The 15,292-nt window shown below is 35.9% G+C and overlaps 1 protein-coding gene across 2 annotated transcripts in view; it reads left to right on the plus strand.

Annotated features, from left to right (window-relative positions):
* The window catches only part of PI4K2B (phosphatidylinositol 4-kinase type 2 beta), a 47,366-nt gene extending 32,357 nt beyond the window's left edge, over positions 1–15,009 (plus strand). For both annotated transcript variants that reach the window (XM_055434423.2, XM_055434424.2), the window contains exons 6-10: positions 3,001–3,062; positions 7,112–7,211; positions 10,510–10,643; positions 11,192–11,251; positions 12,941–15,009. In XM_055434423.2, the coding sequence (XP_055290398.1) occupies positions 3,001–3,062; positions 7,112–7,211; positions 10,510–10,643; positions 11,192–11,251; positions 12,941–13,114 (530 nt within the window). In that variant the 3' untranslated portion in view covers positions 13,115–15,009. The remainder of the gene's footprint in view (positions 1–3,000; positions 3,063–7,111; positions 7,212–10,509; positions 10,644–11,191; positions 11,252–12,940) is intronic.
* The last annotated feature ends 283 nt before the right edge of the window (positions 15,010–15,292 follow it).

A 15,292-nucleotide genomic window follows, 5' to 3' on the forward strand; every position in this document is an offset into this window, starting at 1 on the left:
ATCTCCACACTGTTCACCATAGTGGCTGTACTAGCTTGCATTCCCACCAACAGTGTAAGAGGGTTCCCTTCTCTCCACACCCTCTCCAGCATTTATTGCATGTAGACTTTTGGATAGTAGCTATTCTGACTGGTGTGAAATGGTATCTCATTGTGGTTTTGATTTGCATTTCTCTGATTATGAGGGATGTTGAGCATTTTTTCATGTGTTTGTTAGCCATCTTTATATCTTCTTTGGAGAAATGTCTGTTTAGTTCTTTGGCCCATTTTTTGATTGGGTCATTTATTTTTCTGGAATTGAGTTGCAGGAGTTGCTTGTATATTTTTGAGATTAATTCTTTGTCAGTTGCTTCATTTGCTATTATTTTCTCCCATTCTGAAGGCTGTCTTTTCACCTTGCTTATGGTTTCCTTTGCTGTGCAGAAGCTTTTAATTTTAATTAGGTCCCATTCGTTTATTTTTGCTTTTATTTCCAATATTCTGGGAGGTGGGTCATGGAGGATCCTGCTGTGATTTATGTCGGAGAGTGTTTTGCCTATGTTCTCCTCTAGGAGTTTTATAGTTTCTGGTCTTACATTTAGCTCTCTAATCCATTTTGAGTTTATTTTTGTGTATGGTGTTAGGAAGTGTTCTAGTTTCATTCTTTTACAAGTAGCTGACCAGTTTTCCCAGCACCACTTGTTAAAGAGACTGTCTTTTCTCCATTTTGTATTCTTGCCTCCTTTGTCAAAGATAAGGTATCATAAGTGCGTGGATTCATCTCTGGGCTTTCTATTTTGTTCCATTGATCTATATTTCTGTCTTTATGCCAGTACCATACTGTCTTGATGACTGTGGCTTTGTAGTAGAGCCTGAAGTCCGGCAGGTTAATTCCCCCAGTTCCATTCTTCTTCCTCAAGATTGCTTTGGCTATTCGAGGTTTTTTGTATTTCCATACAAATTGTGAGATTATTTGTTCTAGCTCTGTGAAAAATATCGTTGGTAGCTTGATAGGCATTGCACTGAATGTATAAATTACTTTGGGTAGTATACTCATTTTCACAATATTTATTCTTCCAATCCACGAACACAGTATATTTCTCCATCTATTAGTGTCCTGATTTCTTTCACCAGTGTTTTATAGTTCTCTATGTACAGGTCTTTTGTTTCTTTAGGTAGATATAAAGTGTTTTATTCTTTTCATTGCAACAGTGAATGGAATAGTTTCCTTAATTTCTCTTTCTATTTTCTCATTATTAGCGTATAGGAATGCAAGGGATTTCTGTGTGTTGATTTTATATCCTGCAACTTTACTGTATTCATTGATTAGCTCTAGTAGTTTTCTGGTAGAGTCTTTAGGGTTTTCTGTGTAGAGGATCATGTCATCAGCGAACAGTGAAAGTTTTATTTCTTCTTTTCCAATTTGGATTCCTTTTATGTCTTTTTCTGCTCTGATTGCTGTGGCCAAAACTTCCAGAACTATGTTGAATAGTAGTGGTGAGAGTGGGCACCCTTGTCTTGTTCCTGACTTTAGGGGAAATGCTTTCAGTTTTTCACCATTGAGGATAATGTTTGCTGTGGGTTTGTCATATATAGCTTTTATTATGTTGAGGTATGTCCCTTCTATTCCCATCTTCTGGAGGGTTTTTATCATAAATGGATGTTGAATTTTGTCGAAGTCTTTCTCTGCATCTATTGAGAAAATCATATGATTTTTATTTTTCAGTTTGTTAATGTGGTGTATTACATTGATTGATTTGCGGATATTGAAGAATCCTTGCATTCCTGGGATAAAGCCCACTTGGTCATGATGTATCATCTTAATGTGTTGTTGGATTCTGATTGCTAGAATTTTGTTAAGGATTTTTGCATCTATATTCATCAGTGAAATTGGCCTGTAGTTTTCTCTTTCTGTGGGATCTTTACCAGGTTTTGGGATTAGGGTGATGGTGACCTCATACAATGAGTTTGGAAGTTTCCCTTCCTCAGCAATTTTCTTGAAGAGTTTGAGTAGAATAGGTGTTAGCTCTTCTCTAAATTTTTGATAGAATTCAGCTGTGAAGCCATCCGACCTGGGCTTACAAATAAAATCATACAGTCTTAAATTAATGGTAAAATTAGTGTAGAGTCCAATGGAGTATAGTACTCAATCACAAAAAAGAATGAAATATTGCCATTTGCAGCAATGTGGATGGACCTAGAAAATGTTATACTTAGTGAAGTAAATCAGACTGAGACGGACAAAAATTATATGGTCAGTTATATGCGGAATCTAAAAAAAGTAATACCAGTGAATCTGCATACAAAACAGAAACAAACTTGCAGACGTAGGAAACAAACTTATGGTTACCCAAGGGGAGAAGGCAGGAAGGAGGGACAAATTAGGAGTATGGGATTAACAGGTACAAACTGCTATACATAAAATAAATAGGCAACAAGGAGATGGTATAGCTTAGGAAATTATATTATATCTTGTAATAACTGTAATGGAAAATAATCTGATAAACTTGTATATTTCCCTGAATCACTTTATTGTACACCTGAAACTAACACAATGTTGTATTCATCAAATCAACTCTATTTCAGTTTTTTAAAAAATTTGTGTCTAGAGTACTCTTGTCGTGACATTTGGTAAGAGCCCATTCAGAAATTTGCTTGGTAACGGGGGTAGATAGTTTTTCCTCCCTAAGGTGAAGAGAAATTATCCTTTCTAATAAAGTTGATTTAAAAGTTCTTGACAGTAACTGTACCTACTTTACAGAGTTTTTGTAAGAATTTGATGAGTTAATACATGGTAAGCACTTAACAACAATGTCTGGCACAGAATAAACAATAAATGTTAACTAACATTTATGAGTATTTTTAGTTTGTATGTATTAAATTGAAGCCTTTAATGTGTTAATATGCTGCAGATAACAAATGAAGGTCTCAACGTCGAAGAGGTGACTAGGTTTTTCTGCTTGATATTAAGCTATGATATCTATAAAAAATGAAGTAATAGATTTTTCATTTGTTTTGAAAGACAGGGGAAATGATAACTGGTTAATCAGATGTGAAAAGCAGACACATGAAGATGAAATTACGGTGAGGGAATTTTAATATATATGCATATATAAACACAGTATCAGTGTCTATTAAAAATTCCTTGAAGTTATTCTTCGTCACTTCATCACTTCCTCATTTCCTTCACCTTGATCCTTGGTTTTTATCTCCTTTTTCTGTTTTTATCATCTTTTTTCTTTCCTTCGCCTGCTTATGTTACATTTTTTATTCTATTTTTGAAATCTCTGTGCAATTTTATTTTGTATGTTGTATTAGCATAGAAGAATAATATCAGCTCAGTACTGATATTCTTTTTACTGGAAAAGGTCAGTTTTCATTCCAGTCCCAAAGAAAGGCAATGCCAAAGAATGATCAAACCACCACACAATTGCACTCATCCCACATGCTAGTAAAATAATGCTCAAAATTCCCCATGCCAGGTCTCAACAGTACGTGAACTGTGAACTTCCAGATGTTCAAGCTGGGTTTAGAAAAGGCAGAGGAACCAGAGATCAAATTGTCAACATCCGTTGGATCATCTAAAAAGCAAGAGAGTTCCAGAAAAACATCTACTTCCGCTTTATTGACTATGCCAAAGCCTTTGACTGTGTGGATCACAATAAACTGTGGAAAATTCTGAAAGAGATGGGAATACCAGACTACCTGACCTGCCTCTTGAGAAACCTGTATGCAGGTCAGGAAGCAACAGTTAGAACTGGACATGAAACAATATACTGGTTCCAAATAGGAAAAGGAGTACATCCAGGCTGTATATTGTCACCCTGCTTATTTAACTTATATGCAGTGTACATCATGAGAAACGCTTGGCTGGAAGAAGCACAAGCTGGAATGAAGATTGCTGGGAGAAATATCAATAACCTCAGATATGCAGATAATACCATCCTTATGGCAGAAAGTGAAGAGGAACTCATAAGCCTCTTGATGAAAGTGAAAGAGGAGAGTGAAAAGGTTGCCTTGATGCTCAACATTCAGAAAACAAAGATCATGGCATCAGGTCCCATCACTTCATGGGAAATAGATGGAACAACAGTGGAAACAGTGTCAGAATTTATTTTGGGGACCTCCAAAATCCCTGTAGATGGTGACTGCAGCCATGAAATTAAAAGACGCTTGCTCCTTGGAAGATAAGTTATGACCAACCTAGACAGCATATTAAAAAGCAGACATTACTTTGCCAACAAAGGTCCATCTAGTCAAAGCTATAGTTTTTCCAGTAGTCACGTATGGATGTGAGAGTTGGAGTATAAGAAAGCTGAGCACTGAAGAATTGATGCTTTTGAACTGTGGTGTTGGAGAAGACTCTTGAGAGTCCCTTGGACTGCAAGGAGATCCAACCAGTCCATCCTAAAGGAAATCAGTCCTGAATATTCATTGGAAGGACTGATGCTGAAGCTGAAACTCCAATCCTTTGGCCCCCTGATGCAAAAAACTGACTCATTTGAAAAGACCCTGATACTGGGAAAGATTGAAGGTGAGAGGAGAAGGGGACAGCAGAGGACGAGATGGTTGGATGGCATCACCGACTCAATGGACATGAGTTTGAGTAAACTCCGGGAGTTGTTGTTGGACAGGGAGGCCTGGTGTGCTGCAGTCCATGGGGTCGCAGAGAGTTGGACATGACTGAGTGAACTGAACTGAATTGATTCTCATCATTTAAAGCTGTTACATCACTTTTAAAAATTTGTAGTTTTCATAGTTCATCAAAGAATTTTGAAATTACATATTCAAAGTACTCAGCAATAAATAAAGAACACGTTTGATACACGCAATAATGTGGATGAATCTCAAAACCCTGCTGAGTGAAAGAAGCTAAACAAAAGGGAAGATACTGTCTGATTCCTTTTATATAAAAATCTAGAAAGTGCAAACTAATCCCTAGGGACAGAAAGCAGACAATGCTTGCCATGGGTGGGATAGAGGGAGGAAGGAGACTGCTAAAGGACACAGGGAAACATCTGGGTGGTTTCATATCTTTCAGTGCTTATCAACTTGTACACTTTAATTTGTAAAGTTTATTGTGTGTAAATTATACCTCAATGAAGTTGTAAATAGAAAAAAATGATAAAATAAATGACAGTTATAGCAGAAATGGATTTAAAATTACATATATAAAAATATACATGTTTATAATAGTTTCTAAATATATTTTTTTGGTATATCTAAAGCAACTGGATTTTACTGAAAACGTTATTCTTTTCCTCTTAAGTATTTTGTGCATTCTCATTGAGATAAGATATTTGATATAAACTAACAGAAACAGCTCTGGCAGGTGTCACCTGTACCTTTACTCTAATACTTTTAATTTAAAAATTGTCTTTTTCACCTTTTCAAAATCCAGACCAGTTAATAATGACAATGTCTATTTTTAGATAATAAGAAGTACTCTTCAACATGAAAACTCTCTTGCTTCTGAGGCTTGCATGTCCATTACAGGAGAATGGAGAAGTTAGAAATAGCCTACATTCTGTAATCAAGAGTATCTTGAGGTTCCTTCTACTGGACCTTATTACATTTAGCCATGGTTGTTGGAGAGTTTTATTTAGAAACATTTTGTATTTGAACTAATTATTTCTATGACACCCTAGGAAAGATTTTATTTTAGTAAGGTACCTTCGTCATTATCTTAAAAATATCAGTATTTTGCAAATACCATACATTTAAGCGCTGGTGGCTCAGTCAGTAAGGAATCGGCCTGCCAGTGCAAGAGACCCAGATTTAATCCCTGGGTTGGGAAGATCCCCTAGAGAAGGAAATGGCAACCCACTCCTGTATTCTTGCCTGGAGAATCCCATGGACAAAGGAACCTGGAAGGTTACAGTCCATGGGAGTCACAGAGTCAGGCACACACACATCCATTTAAGCAACACATCTAACAGTGAATTACCCAGAACTACACTTTTTATTTATTTTTCTCCCCAACTTTATTGAGGTATTATTGACATGCATGCAGTTTTAAGGTGTACAATATGATGATTTGATACAAGTACATACTGTGAAATGACTATCACAGTATGGTTAGTTAACACCTCCATCCCATCACATAATTAACATTTGTTGGTATACATGGTCATAGCATTTATTTTAAAAACATTTTTTAATTGGAGGAACGTTGCTTTACGGTGTTGTGTTGGCTTCTGCTATGCAACAACGGAAATCAATCATAATTATACGTATATCCTCTCCCTCTTGAGCCTCCCTCCCCTCCCCCGCATCTCACCTCTCCCTCTAGGTCATTACGGAGCACCAGGCTGGACTTCCTGTGTTATGAAGCAACTTCCCTCTAGTTTTCTGTTTTACACATAATAGTGTATACATGTCAATGCTACTTTCTTAGTTCATCCCACCCTTTCCTTACCCAGCTGTGTCCATAAGTCCTTTCTCTACATCTGCATCTCCATTCCTTCACTGCAGATAGGTTCATCAGTACCATTTTTCTAGATTCCATATATATGCGTTAATATATAATATTTTTCTCTTTCTGACTTACCTTACTCTATACAAAACTACCATATAACCCAGCCATCCCACTACTGGGCATATACCCTGAGAAAAACCACAATTCTAAAAGACACATGTTCCCCAGGGTTCATTGCAGCACTATTTAACAATAGCCAGGACACGGAAGGAACCTAAATGTCCATCACCAGGTGAACGGATAAAGAAGATGTGGTACACACACACATATATATATATAAAATAAAATGGAATATTACTTAGCATAAAAAGGAACGAATTTGAGTCAGTTGGAGTGAGGTGGATAAACCTAGAGCCTGTTACACAGAACTACACATTTTGAAGTCTTAATAATATCAAGCCTTCTTCCCCATAGATGAAAAGAATGAAACTATTACTGTATAACTTTGTAATAGCAAATTTAAAAAGTAGTGATTATGAAGCTTTTATTGGTTCTTAAGACCCTGTCTTCCCTTAAATGGTAAATTGGTACTTTCTGGTAACTTTATTTTTATAGACTCTTCAGATAAAATGTCTTTAAAGCTCAATAATTATTATACATTTTCCTTTTGGAAATACACATATAAATTGGTTTATCAACTATTTTCTCCTTTTAGGATACAAAATGGACTGATGATAAAGAAACACTTATTAAAATAGCTGCAATTGATAATGGTCTAGCGTTTCCTTTTAAACATCCTGATGAGTGGAGAGCATGTGAGTATTTAGAAATTTTTATAGAATCTCTAGTGATCCCTTTTTCAGAATAGGATGGGAATGAAATTTTATGGATATCAAAATAGCAGAGGAAAAGCTGGGTATATTACAGTCATTCAGGCTCAGTTCTAGGCACTTGGGATGCAAAGATGTGTAATACTGTGAGCCTTGCCATGTATTGTTCCTTATTTTTGGGTGACTATGTCTGATTTTGATTTCTTGGCTTGTGTTAGCCTTGTAAAATAAATTCGATAGCTTTCCAAATTTGAAATTTGTTAGTCATTCTTTGCTAATTTGATCTATGGCAAATTTAAAGGACTATTTTTGAGAAGAATGTGGTTGAGCACCAAGTCTGTCTTCTAATGAAAACTTGTTAGTTAGTCAAATCATATTCTTAACCTATTTTTTAACCACTTAATCTGCTAATTTTTGAGAGACAGAATTCACTGTGATTGCGATTTTGTCAATTTCTTCTTGTATTTCTATGCACTTTTTGCTTTGTATTTCACACTCAAAGTCCCAGTGTTTTATCTTGATGGGGTGACTTGTTCTTTTTGTTAGTGTAAAATATATCCCTCACAGTGTTTTTAGCATTTCTTATTTTGTCTGTTGTAACATTACTATACCTAGTTTCTTTTTACGAGTATTTACCTGTATTATTCTATACTTTTATTTTCAACTTCCATCATTTAAGTATATGACATATAAATAGCTCCTAGCTGAAGGTTTTTTGCCCAATCTGAGATCCTTTTAATAGATACATTTAACTCTGTAGTTTGTCTCAGTAAACTCCTGATGTGTTTGAACTTTTTCTACCATCTTTTTTTTTTTCTATTTACCATGAATTTCATTTTTTTTCTTTTTTTCCTTCCCTATCTTTGGTTGAACTGACTTGAGATGTCTTTGTTCTGTGTTTTTTTTTTACCTCTAATGGTTTGGAATCTATATACAAATTGCCTTTTAAAGGTGTCAAGTTTAAGATGCCTACAATACACCTGGAAAATTTTACCAAACACAAACACCAAAAAATAAGGATCTAGAACTTGAAAGAGTAATTGGTATTGAGGATGTAATTTTTAAACTGTTACTTTGGTAAGTGGAAGCCGTGGCGGTGTTGCTATCACCTGGGAAAATCATAGTGAACAAATGCCATCACTAGGGCAATGTAAGATACATAGGTACTCAATAAATGTTTCATGAATGTTTGGTGGGGCTTCTCTGATAGCTCAGCTGGTAAAGAATCTGCCTGCAATTTAGGAGACTCCAGTTCGATTCCTGGGTCAGGAATCGCCTGGAGAAGGGACAGGCTACCTACTCGAGTATCCTTGGGCTTCCCTGGTAGCTCAGTCAGTAAAAAATCTGCCTGCAATGCAGAAGATCTGAAGTCAGTCCCTAGGTTGGAAGAGTAATTGGTATTGAGGATATCATTGTTAAACTGTCACCTTGTTAAGTGGAAGACATGGTGGTGTTGCACCTGGGAAAATCATGGTGAACAAATGCCATCACTCAGGCAATGTGAGATATGTAGGTACTCAGTAGACATTTCATGAATGTTTAGTAAATGAAGGAGAGAAAAGACAAAGTGTAGAGTCTGGCAACGGTGGTGTTGAAACCGGGAGAAAAAGCCAGCAAAAGGGAAATGGCTTAAAAGACAGAAGGTAGAGTTTGAGACAGTGGTAGCACCAGAAACCACATAGGGGAGCATTTCACAGAGGGAGACGATAGAGAGCAGTGCTGCTTACTGCAGAGACAGGTGAAGTAGCATGAGGACTGCATGCGGACTTTTGGAAAGAGCCTTAAGAGATGACTGGTGGCCTTAGGGGAGAGTGTGAATGGTGGTAGAAGTTGAGAGGCAGAGATTGGAATTAGAGACAGGCAGAGAATCAGAGCTTTTCTTTTACGTAACTGGTCAGGGGAAGGCTTTCTTTGGAATGGACTGTACTTTCCATTGTATTCAAAGAGATAAAGGAGAATTCAGAGGAAATGACTCTAAAGGCAAAGTTTTTTTCCTCGGGGCTTTCTGAGTAGTAAGAGCTAGAGATTCTCCTTGAATGAACTGTAGTTCTGTGGGGAATCATACTGTCATAAACCTTACATTTTCTTGCAAGAATCTGAATATGCACCCTATATCTAAATTATCTCACTACTTTACTAATCTTTCTAGTCCTGGCACTGTGTATATTTAATGGTCTTCTTGGGCGAGAACTAGAGTTAGCCCAAAATCATGAGTCTTTTCTCTCTCAAAGTGGCTTACCTAATGACCTGAAAGTGAAAGTTGCTCAGTTGTGTCCGACTCTTTGCCACCCCATGGACTATACAGTCCATGAAATTCTCCAGGCCAGAATACTAGAGTGGGGATAGCCTTTCCCTCTTCCAGGGGATCTTCCCAACCCAGGGATCGAACCCAGGTCTCCCGCATTGCGGGCAGATTCTTCACCAGCTGAGCCACAGGGAAGCCCAAGAATATTGGAGTGGGTAGCCTATCCCTTCTCCAGCAGATCTTCCCAACCCAGGAATCGAATTGGGGTCTCCTGCATAGCAGGCGGATTCTTTACCAACTGAGCTATCAGGGAAGCCCACCTATTGACCTACAAATGATTTAAAATTTTAGAACATTTTACCTGTTGACCTACTAGTGATTTAAAATTTTAAGCACAGACACATACACACACACCAATGAGTCATCAGTTCCTGACCATTTGTGGCTGAAACTGCAGGGAGACCTCAGCCATGATATCTGGGGCTGTGAACAAATTATAGGTACCGCTCAATTTCCAAACACAGCCACCAGACATTCAGATATGATATAGGGCTGTTGGAGATATACTCATTATCAAAACTTACTGTTTTCCTGTTTAAAACTCAGAAACCTAACCAACTCAGGTAAATACCTTACTGTGCTTTACCATCTGAAAGTGAAAGTGTTAGTTGCTCAGTCCTGTCCAGCTTTTTGTGACTGTATGGTCTGGAGCCTGCCAGACTTCTCTGTCCATGGAATTCTCCAGGCAAGAATACCAGAGTAGGTTGCCATTCCCTTCTCCAGGGGATCTTCTCGACCCAGGGATCAAATCTGGGTCTCCCGCATTGCAGGCAGATTCTTTACCTTCTGAGCCACCAAGAAAGCCATCTGAATTAACCATCTAATCTTAGAAATTTGAATAACTTAGATGGTAAAGAATAAGTGTTCCAATAACTTCTCCTGTCTTTTTGTTAACCCAGGAATTATAGAGAAAAATACAGAATGAATGTGAGTCTAAATAAACCATTTGCCCTCACTGATAAGAATCCTTTTTTTTAGATCCATTTCACTGGGCTTGGCTTCCTCAAGCAAAAGTTCCTTTTTCTGAAGAAATAAAAAACTTGGTTCTGCCATATATTTCAGACATGAACTTTGTGCAAGATTTATGTGAAGATCTTTATGAACTTTTTAAGGTAAATAGATTTTTAGTTTTAAGTATTTCAGAAAGTGAAATCTTAAAAGAGTTTTTCCTAATAGAGCTAATTTGCAGTTTACTGCTTCTGATATCACTGCTTGCAATAGAACCTGACATAACAGAAAGGAGTTAGCATTTTTCTTTATAGGAGCATAAATTTGTGTAGTTAAACTTTGAGTTTTCTTTGAAATGAGACTACATTATAATTTGGGAAGTTGTTTTCTTCTAAAGTTGAACTTTTACAAAATTACTCTGTGAATTATAAGAAATGTTTGGTGATCTGTTATTATTTAATTCTCTTTAAAAGAGCCTAAAGCTGTTGGCTGGAATAAATCCTATCTGGAACAAGTTGGAGTATAAGAGTATTTATTGTCATTCTAGAGGTACACAAAAATGCATCAAGTAAAAATAATCTTTTCGTGTAACTTTTTCTGTTAGGAATGGTTTGTAATGATCTCATGTGCTAAGTTGAGTTCATTTGTTTTCAAGTGTTTTTTTCAAAGAGCTTGATTTTTATAATAATGTTTCCTTTTCTGTTTGTGATAGACTGACAGAAAATTTGACAAAGCCACTTTTGAAAAGCAGATGTCTGTGATGAGGGGTCAGGTAGGTCACTTTTTTAAGATCTTGTTCATTACTGAAAGCTCTCTCTGAAACAGTAGTCAACTTGTTTCCTCCATTGTGACACAGAGACCACTCTCAGTACTATCCTTTATTCTGAACCAAAATAGCGCAGATGATTAGAAATAAAGTTGATTTCATTACTCTTTTTTTTTTCCCGTATTGTTTCCATATTAGTTTTTTTTTTTTTTTACTTTATTATTTGGTCAGTTTCCTGCTACTGCTAATTCTTGTCCTCACTTTAATAACTGTTTTCCTGAGTGTTAGTATCTTTCTCCTTCTCAAATCCACTTGCTTGAATGTTTCAATACCAAGTTCTGTTCCCTGTGGATGATTTTCCTCAGAGAACATGTTTGGCGAGAGCAGTCAGTAAATAGCCATGTCACCAAGGACGAGCACTACTTGGGACATAAAAGTACTAGTTGTCACACAATCTTCTCTCTCCTTTTCCTCTCCTTTAATTAGAAACACTGGGTATTAATTACACCTGCTGGTGTGGACCTAAAGGCTAGGCTGACCTGCAGGTGACTCTGCTTCTGCTGCTCTACTACTAGTATTTAGATTCCGAAAGAAAGACTTGAAATAAAAATAAACTATAGTGCTAACATGGTTATTCAGTGACTTACTAATTAATTTTTTCTTTCTAAAAGATGCATTTCATTTAAGGTAGCTGCTGCAGACCTGTGACCAAGAAGACAAGTCTAGTTTTTGCACTATTTATTATGTAAGATTAACAAATGGATATAATTATTCATTAATTGCTTATTGACAGAACCAGTGCCAGAAACTGTCCTAGTGATTGAGAGAAAGCAGTGAGTAAAACCAAGTTCCTCCTGTCCTGGAGCCCTTGCTCTGATGAGGCCGGGAGCTAGGGAAGAGGACGGATTATTAGCTTGAATACCTCTCAGTGTTCTGTTGTGCTTACATAGGGCTTTGCTGGAGTCATAAGTTTTAAATAGTAAGTGAAATGGTTGGAGAAGCAGGCTAGAGAGTCAGATTTTGGAGGGCCTTAGATTCCACATGGAAAGAATTGGAGTAGTTATTCATCATTTCTGCCATTTTTTTCAGATAATGTGTAAAAATATATTTCAAGTAAATTAGTATTTCTGAGGTCCAGTGTTCCAAATAGGCACAGGTAGAATAGGAAATGAATACTCTTCTTGAGATTGATCGTGACCCTACTGCTATTTAATGTAAAATTCAAAAGTTTTAACTTAATAAATATTATTAGTCAAATTTTAAAAGAAATGCCTTAATACTAGGTCCTATTAATAATTTGAGTGAACATGCAATAAATTTATTTGTTGAGTGAGTGGGTAAGGCAAGTATTTAGTAAAAATGAGACTATTTAGACCACTATCTGTTTAGGACCAGTGTCAATGGAGTATGTATGTGGAACCATTCACTTTATTCCGTCTCTGATTCAATTCTTCTGGATGTAGATGCATTCTAGAATATTTCTCTTGTGCATTTGTTTGTGTATATGGATGTGTATGTACATGCATACATACCTCCACATATTTGTATTGATAGCGGGTACTACTCATCACCGTCTCTGCTGGGCATAAATGGATGAAACAAAAGCTGTAGTTATGAATAGATAGTTAAAATAATATCAATGAACTGAGGCCTTTACCTTTTTGGAGCTGATGAAAACCTCTCTTCCTTCCACAGATCTTAAACCTCACTCAGGCACTGAGAGACAGGAAGACTCCTGTCCAGCTGGTGCAGATGCCCTGTGTGGTTGTGGAGCGCAGTCAGGGTGGAGGGCAGGGTCGGATCATCCAGCTCAGCAATTCATTCACCCAGACTGTCCACTGCAGGAAGCCATTTTTTTCCTCCTGGTAGCAGCTGTGAGAGAAACAACTGTTTCGCCTTGTGTGGTTAAAACATACTGTCACGTAAATCTGCTGGTAAGAGCTCCAGCTGCCAGAGCCTCAAATAATATAAGTTTCTAAAAGGCTGTCTTTTGAATGTAATCAGAGTTTACAGTTTTTTGTCCAAATATTAAATTTCTATTTCAGGGAAGAAGTGATATATCTCTTATATTGTTATTTTTGTAGAAAAATTGTATTTTATGTTGTTGATGTTAGTTTAAGGTAATTTCATAGTTTACACATTCTGAAATGACTGTAATTACTCTTGAATTCCAAACAGAAAAATAAGGTGTTTGTTGACTTTGAATATAGTAACTTTTTATATACTTTTTAAACATTGACAAGAATGGTCATGTTAATTCTTCTTACATTATAAAAGCCTTTTGAGGATAAAAGTGCTCTTATGAACTGTAATAGAGTAGTTAATAAAACATAGGTAAGAATAAAGCAATGTTGCCTTAATTTAAAAAGCTGCTGTTTCAGAACTTGAATAAATACTCCTAACGTGACCATTATTAGGGACCAGAAAATTATATTTTAAGTAACTGATGACCATTTTCTTTTTCATACTTCAGAATATTTTTGTCAATTATTTTTTTTACAGTGAGGGAAAAAAGATCTAATGATGTCTCCCACCTTTAAAAAAAAGTGGAAACACTCAATTGAGACTTGAGAGAAATCATATGAAATGAAGATGGATCCCCAATATTCTGAAATCCAACATAGCATTAAAAAATCCCTTCTGTTTCTTGCATGGGATCAGTACTTAATCAGTTAATACTTCCGAGTACTGATCTGGTTCAATTTAGTACGTCAGTTAGTATTAAACTTCACTGAAAAGTAAAACATAACTCAAACTGTATATTGGATGCCATTTTGAGGTCCTAGGATATAACCTCTTAAAAATAATAGTAGTTTTATAGAGTACTTGAAATTACTGATGTTGTTATAATTACAGTCAATTTTAGAATATCAGCCCCAATTAAAGGGGAACATGACAGAGATAACCATAAAGTCATTTTTATTTTAAACACCAGTATATCTGACATGCTGGGAATTTGTAGTACTTTTAGCTCACTGAATAATTTAAATTGAGATGAGCTCCATGTGAAGATTTGATCCAAGAGAAGCAAGCAGAAGCCTCTTTCTCTTCTTAGGCTGCAAACAAGTAACATCAGCACTCAGGCTAAACTGGGCAGTTTGTGGTCTTGGCCTTGTGTTTTTCAAGCTTTCTGTCCTGTAATCTTTTAAACTAAGTTATTTTTATGTAAAAAGTCTTTCCTGAAGGTTGAATTAGAATAGAATCCTCCCTTCCTCTACATTTTTCTCATGGTCTTTGTGGATGTGACGAGTAGGAATACTGCTGTCCTGGTGATGTCCATTGGAAACCTGTGTTCTCTTACCTTCTCCAACCCTCCATGGTCTTCATATTGAGATAATGAAAAATTGACTAGAAATTCAAAACTTAAGCTACTATCTTTAGATAAACGTCAGTAATTAAAATGTGCCTTTTGAAGATGTTTTCTTAATGACATAAGTTTTTATGATCTGGATACTGCTCTTATAAGACAGTTTTTTCAGTATTTTGATAATTGCTATATTAATTTTTATAACATAAACTTAGTAAGTTGCTACTGTTTTATATCCTAAAATTAAATAGTGCGAAAATATTTTTAAATGATCTGACCAGGTCAGAAAAATAAAGCTGAAATATTTAAGATATGATTACAAGTCAGAATACATTGGTTGTATTTTGTAAATTTTCATGAACTTCGTTTTTATTTAAATATCATTAATTTTTTCAATGAGTATATTTGTTGTGTTAAACATGTAGACTAAAGGTAATAAAAAGGATTGATTTCTAGATTTCTCCTGAAGTATGTATGTTGAATATTTAGAATGTTTGTGAATATGTTTATGTTTATGAATGATGCCAAACCATCATTTTCTTACTTTATGTGTTAGTACAGTTTAATACATTATCATTCCAAAAGACATTTAACTGGAATCTTTATAATTAGAAGCATTTTAATTTTTATTTAAATATAAGCTGCCTTATTCTCCACATTTGTCAGCAAACATGGAGACATGTTTTTTTGTAGTCTTTAGAACAACTTGATTCACAAATTTTTTTTAAGTTTTGTACTAA

The sequence above is a fragment of the Moschus berezovskii genome, chromosome 5, assembly GCF_049115385.1.
Source record: "Moschus berezovskii isolate FMDL1 chromosome 5, NW_MosBer_1.0, whole genome shotgun sequence".
Lineage (NCBI taxonomy): Eukaryota > Metazoa > Chordata > Mammalia > Artiodactyla > Moschidae > Moschus > Moschus berezovskii.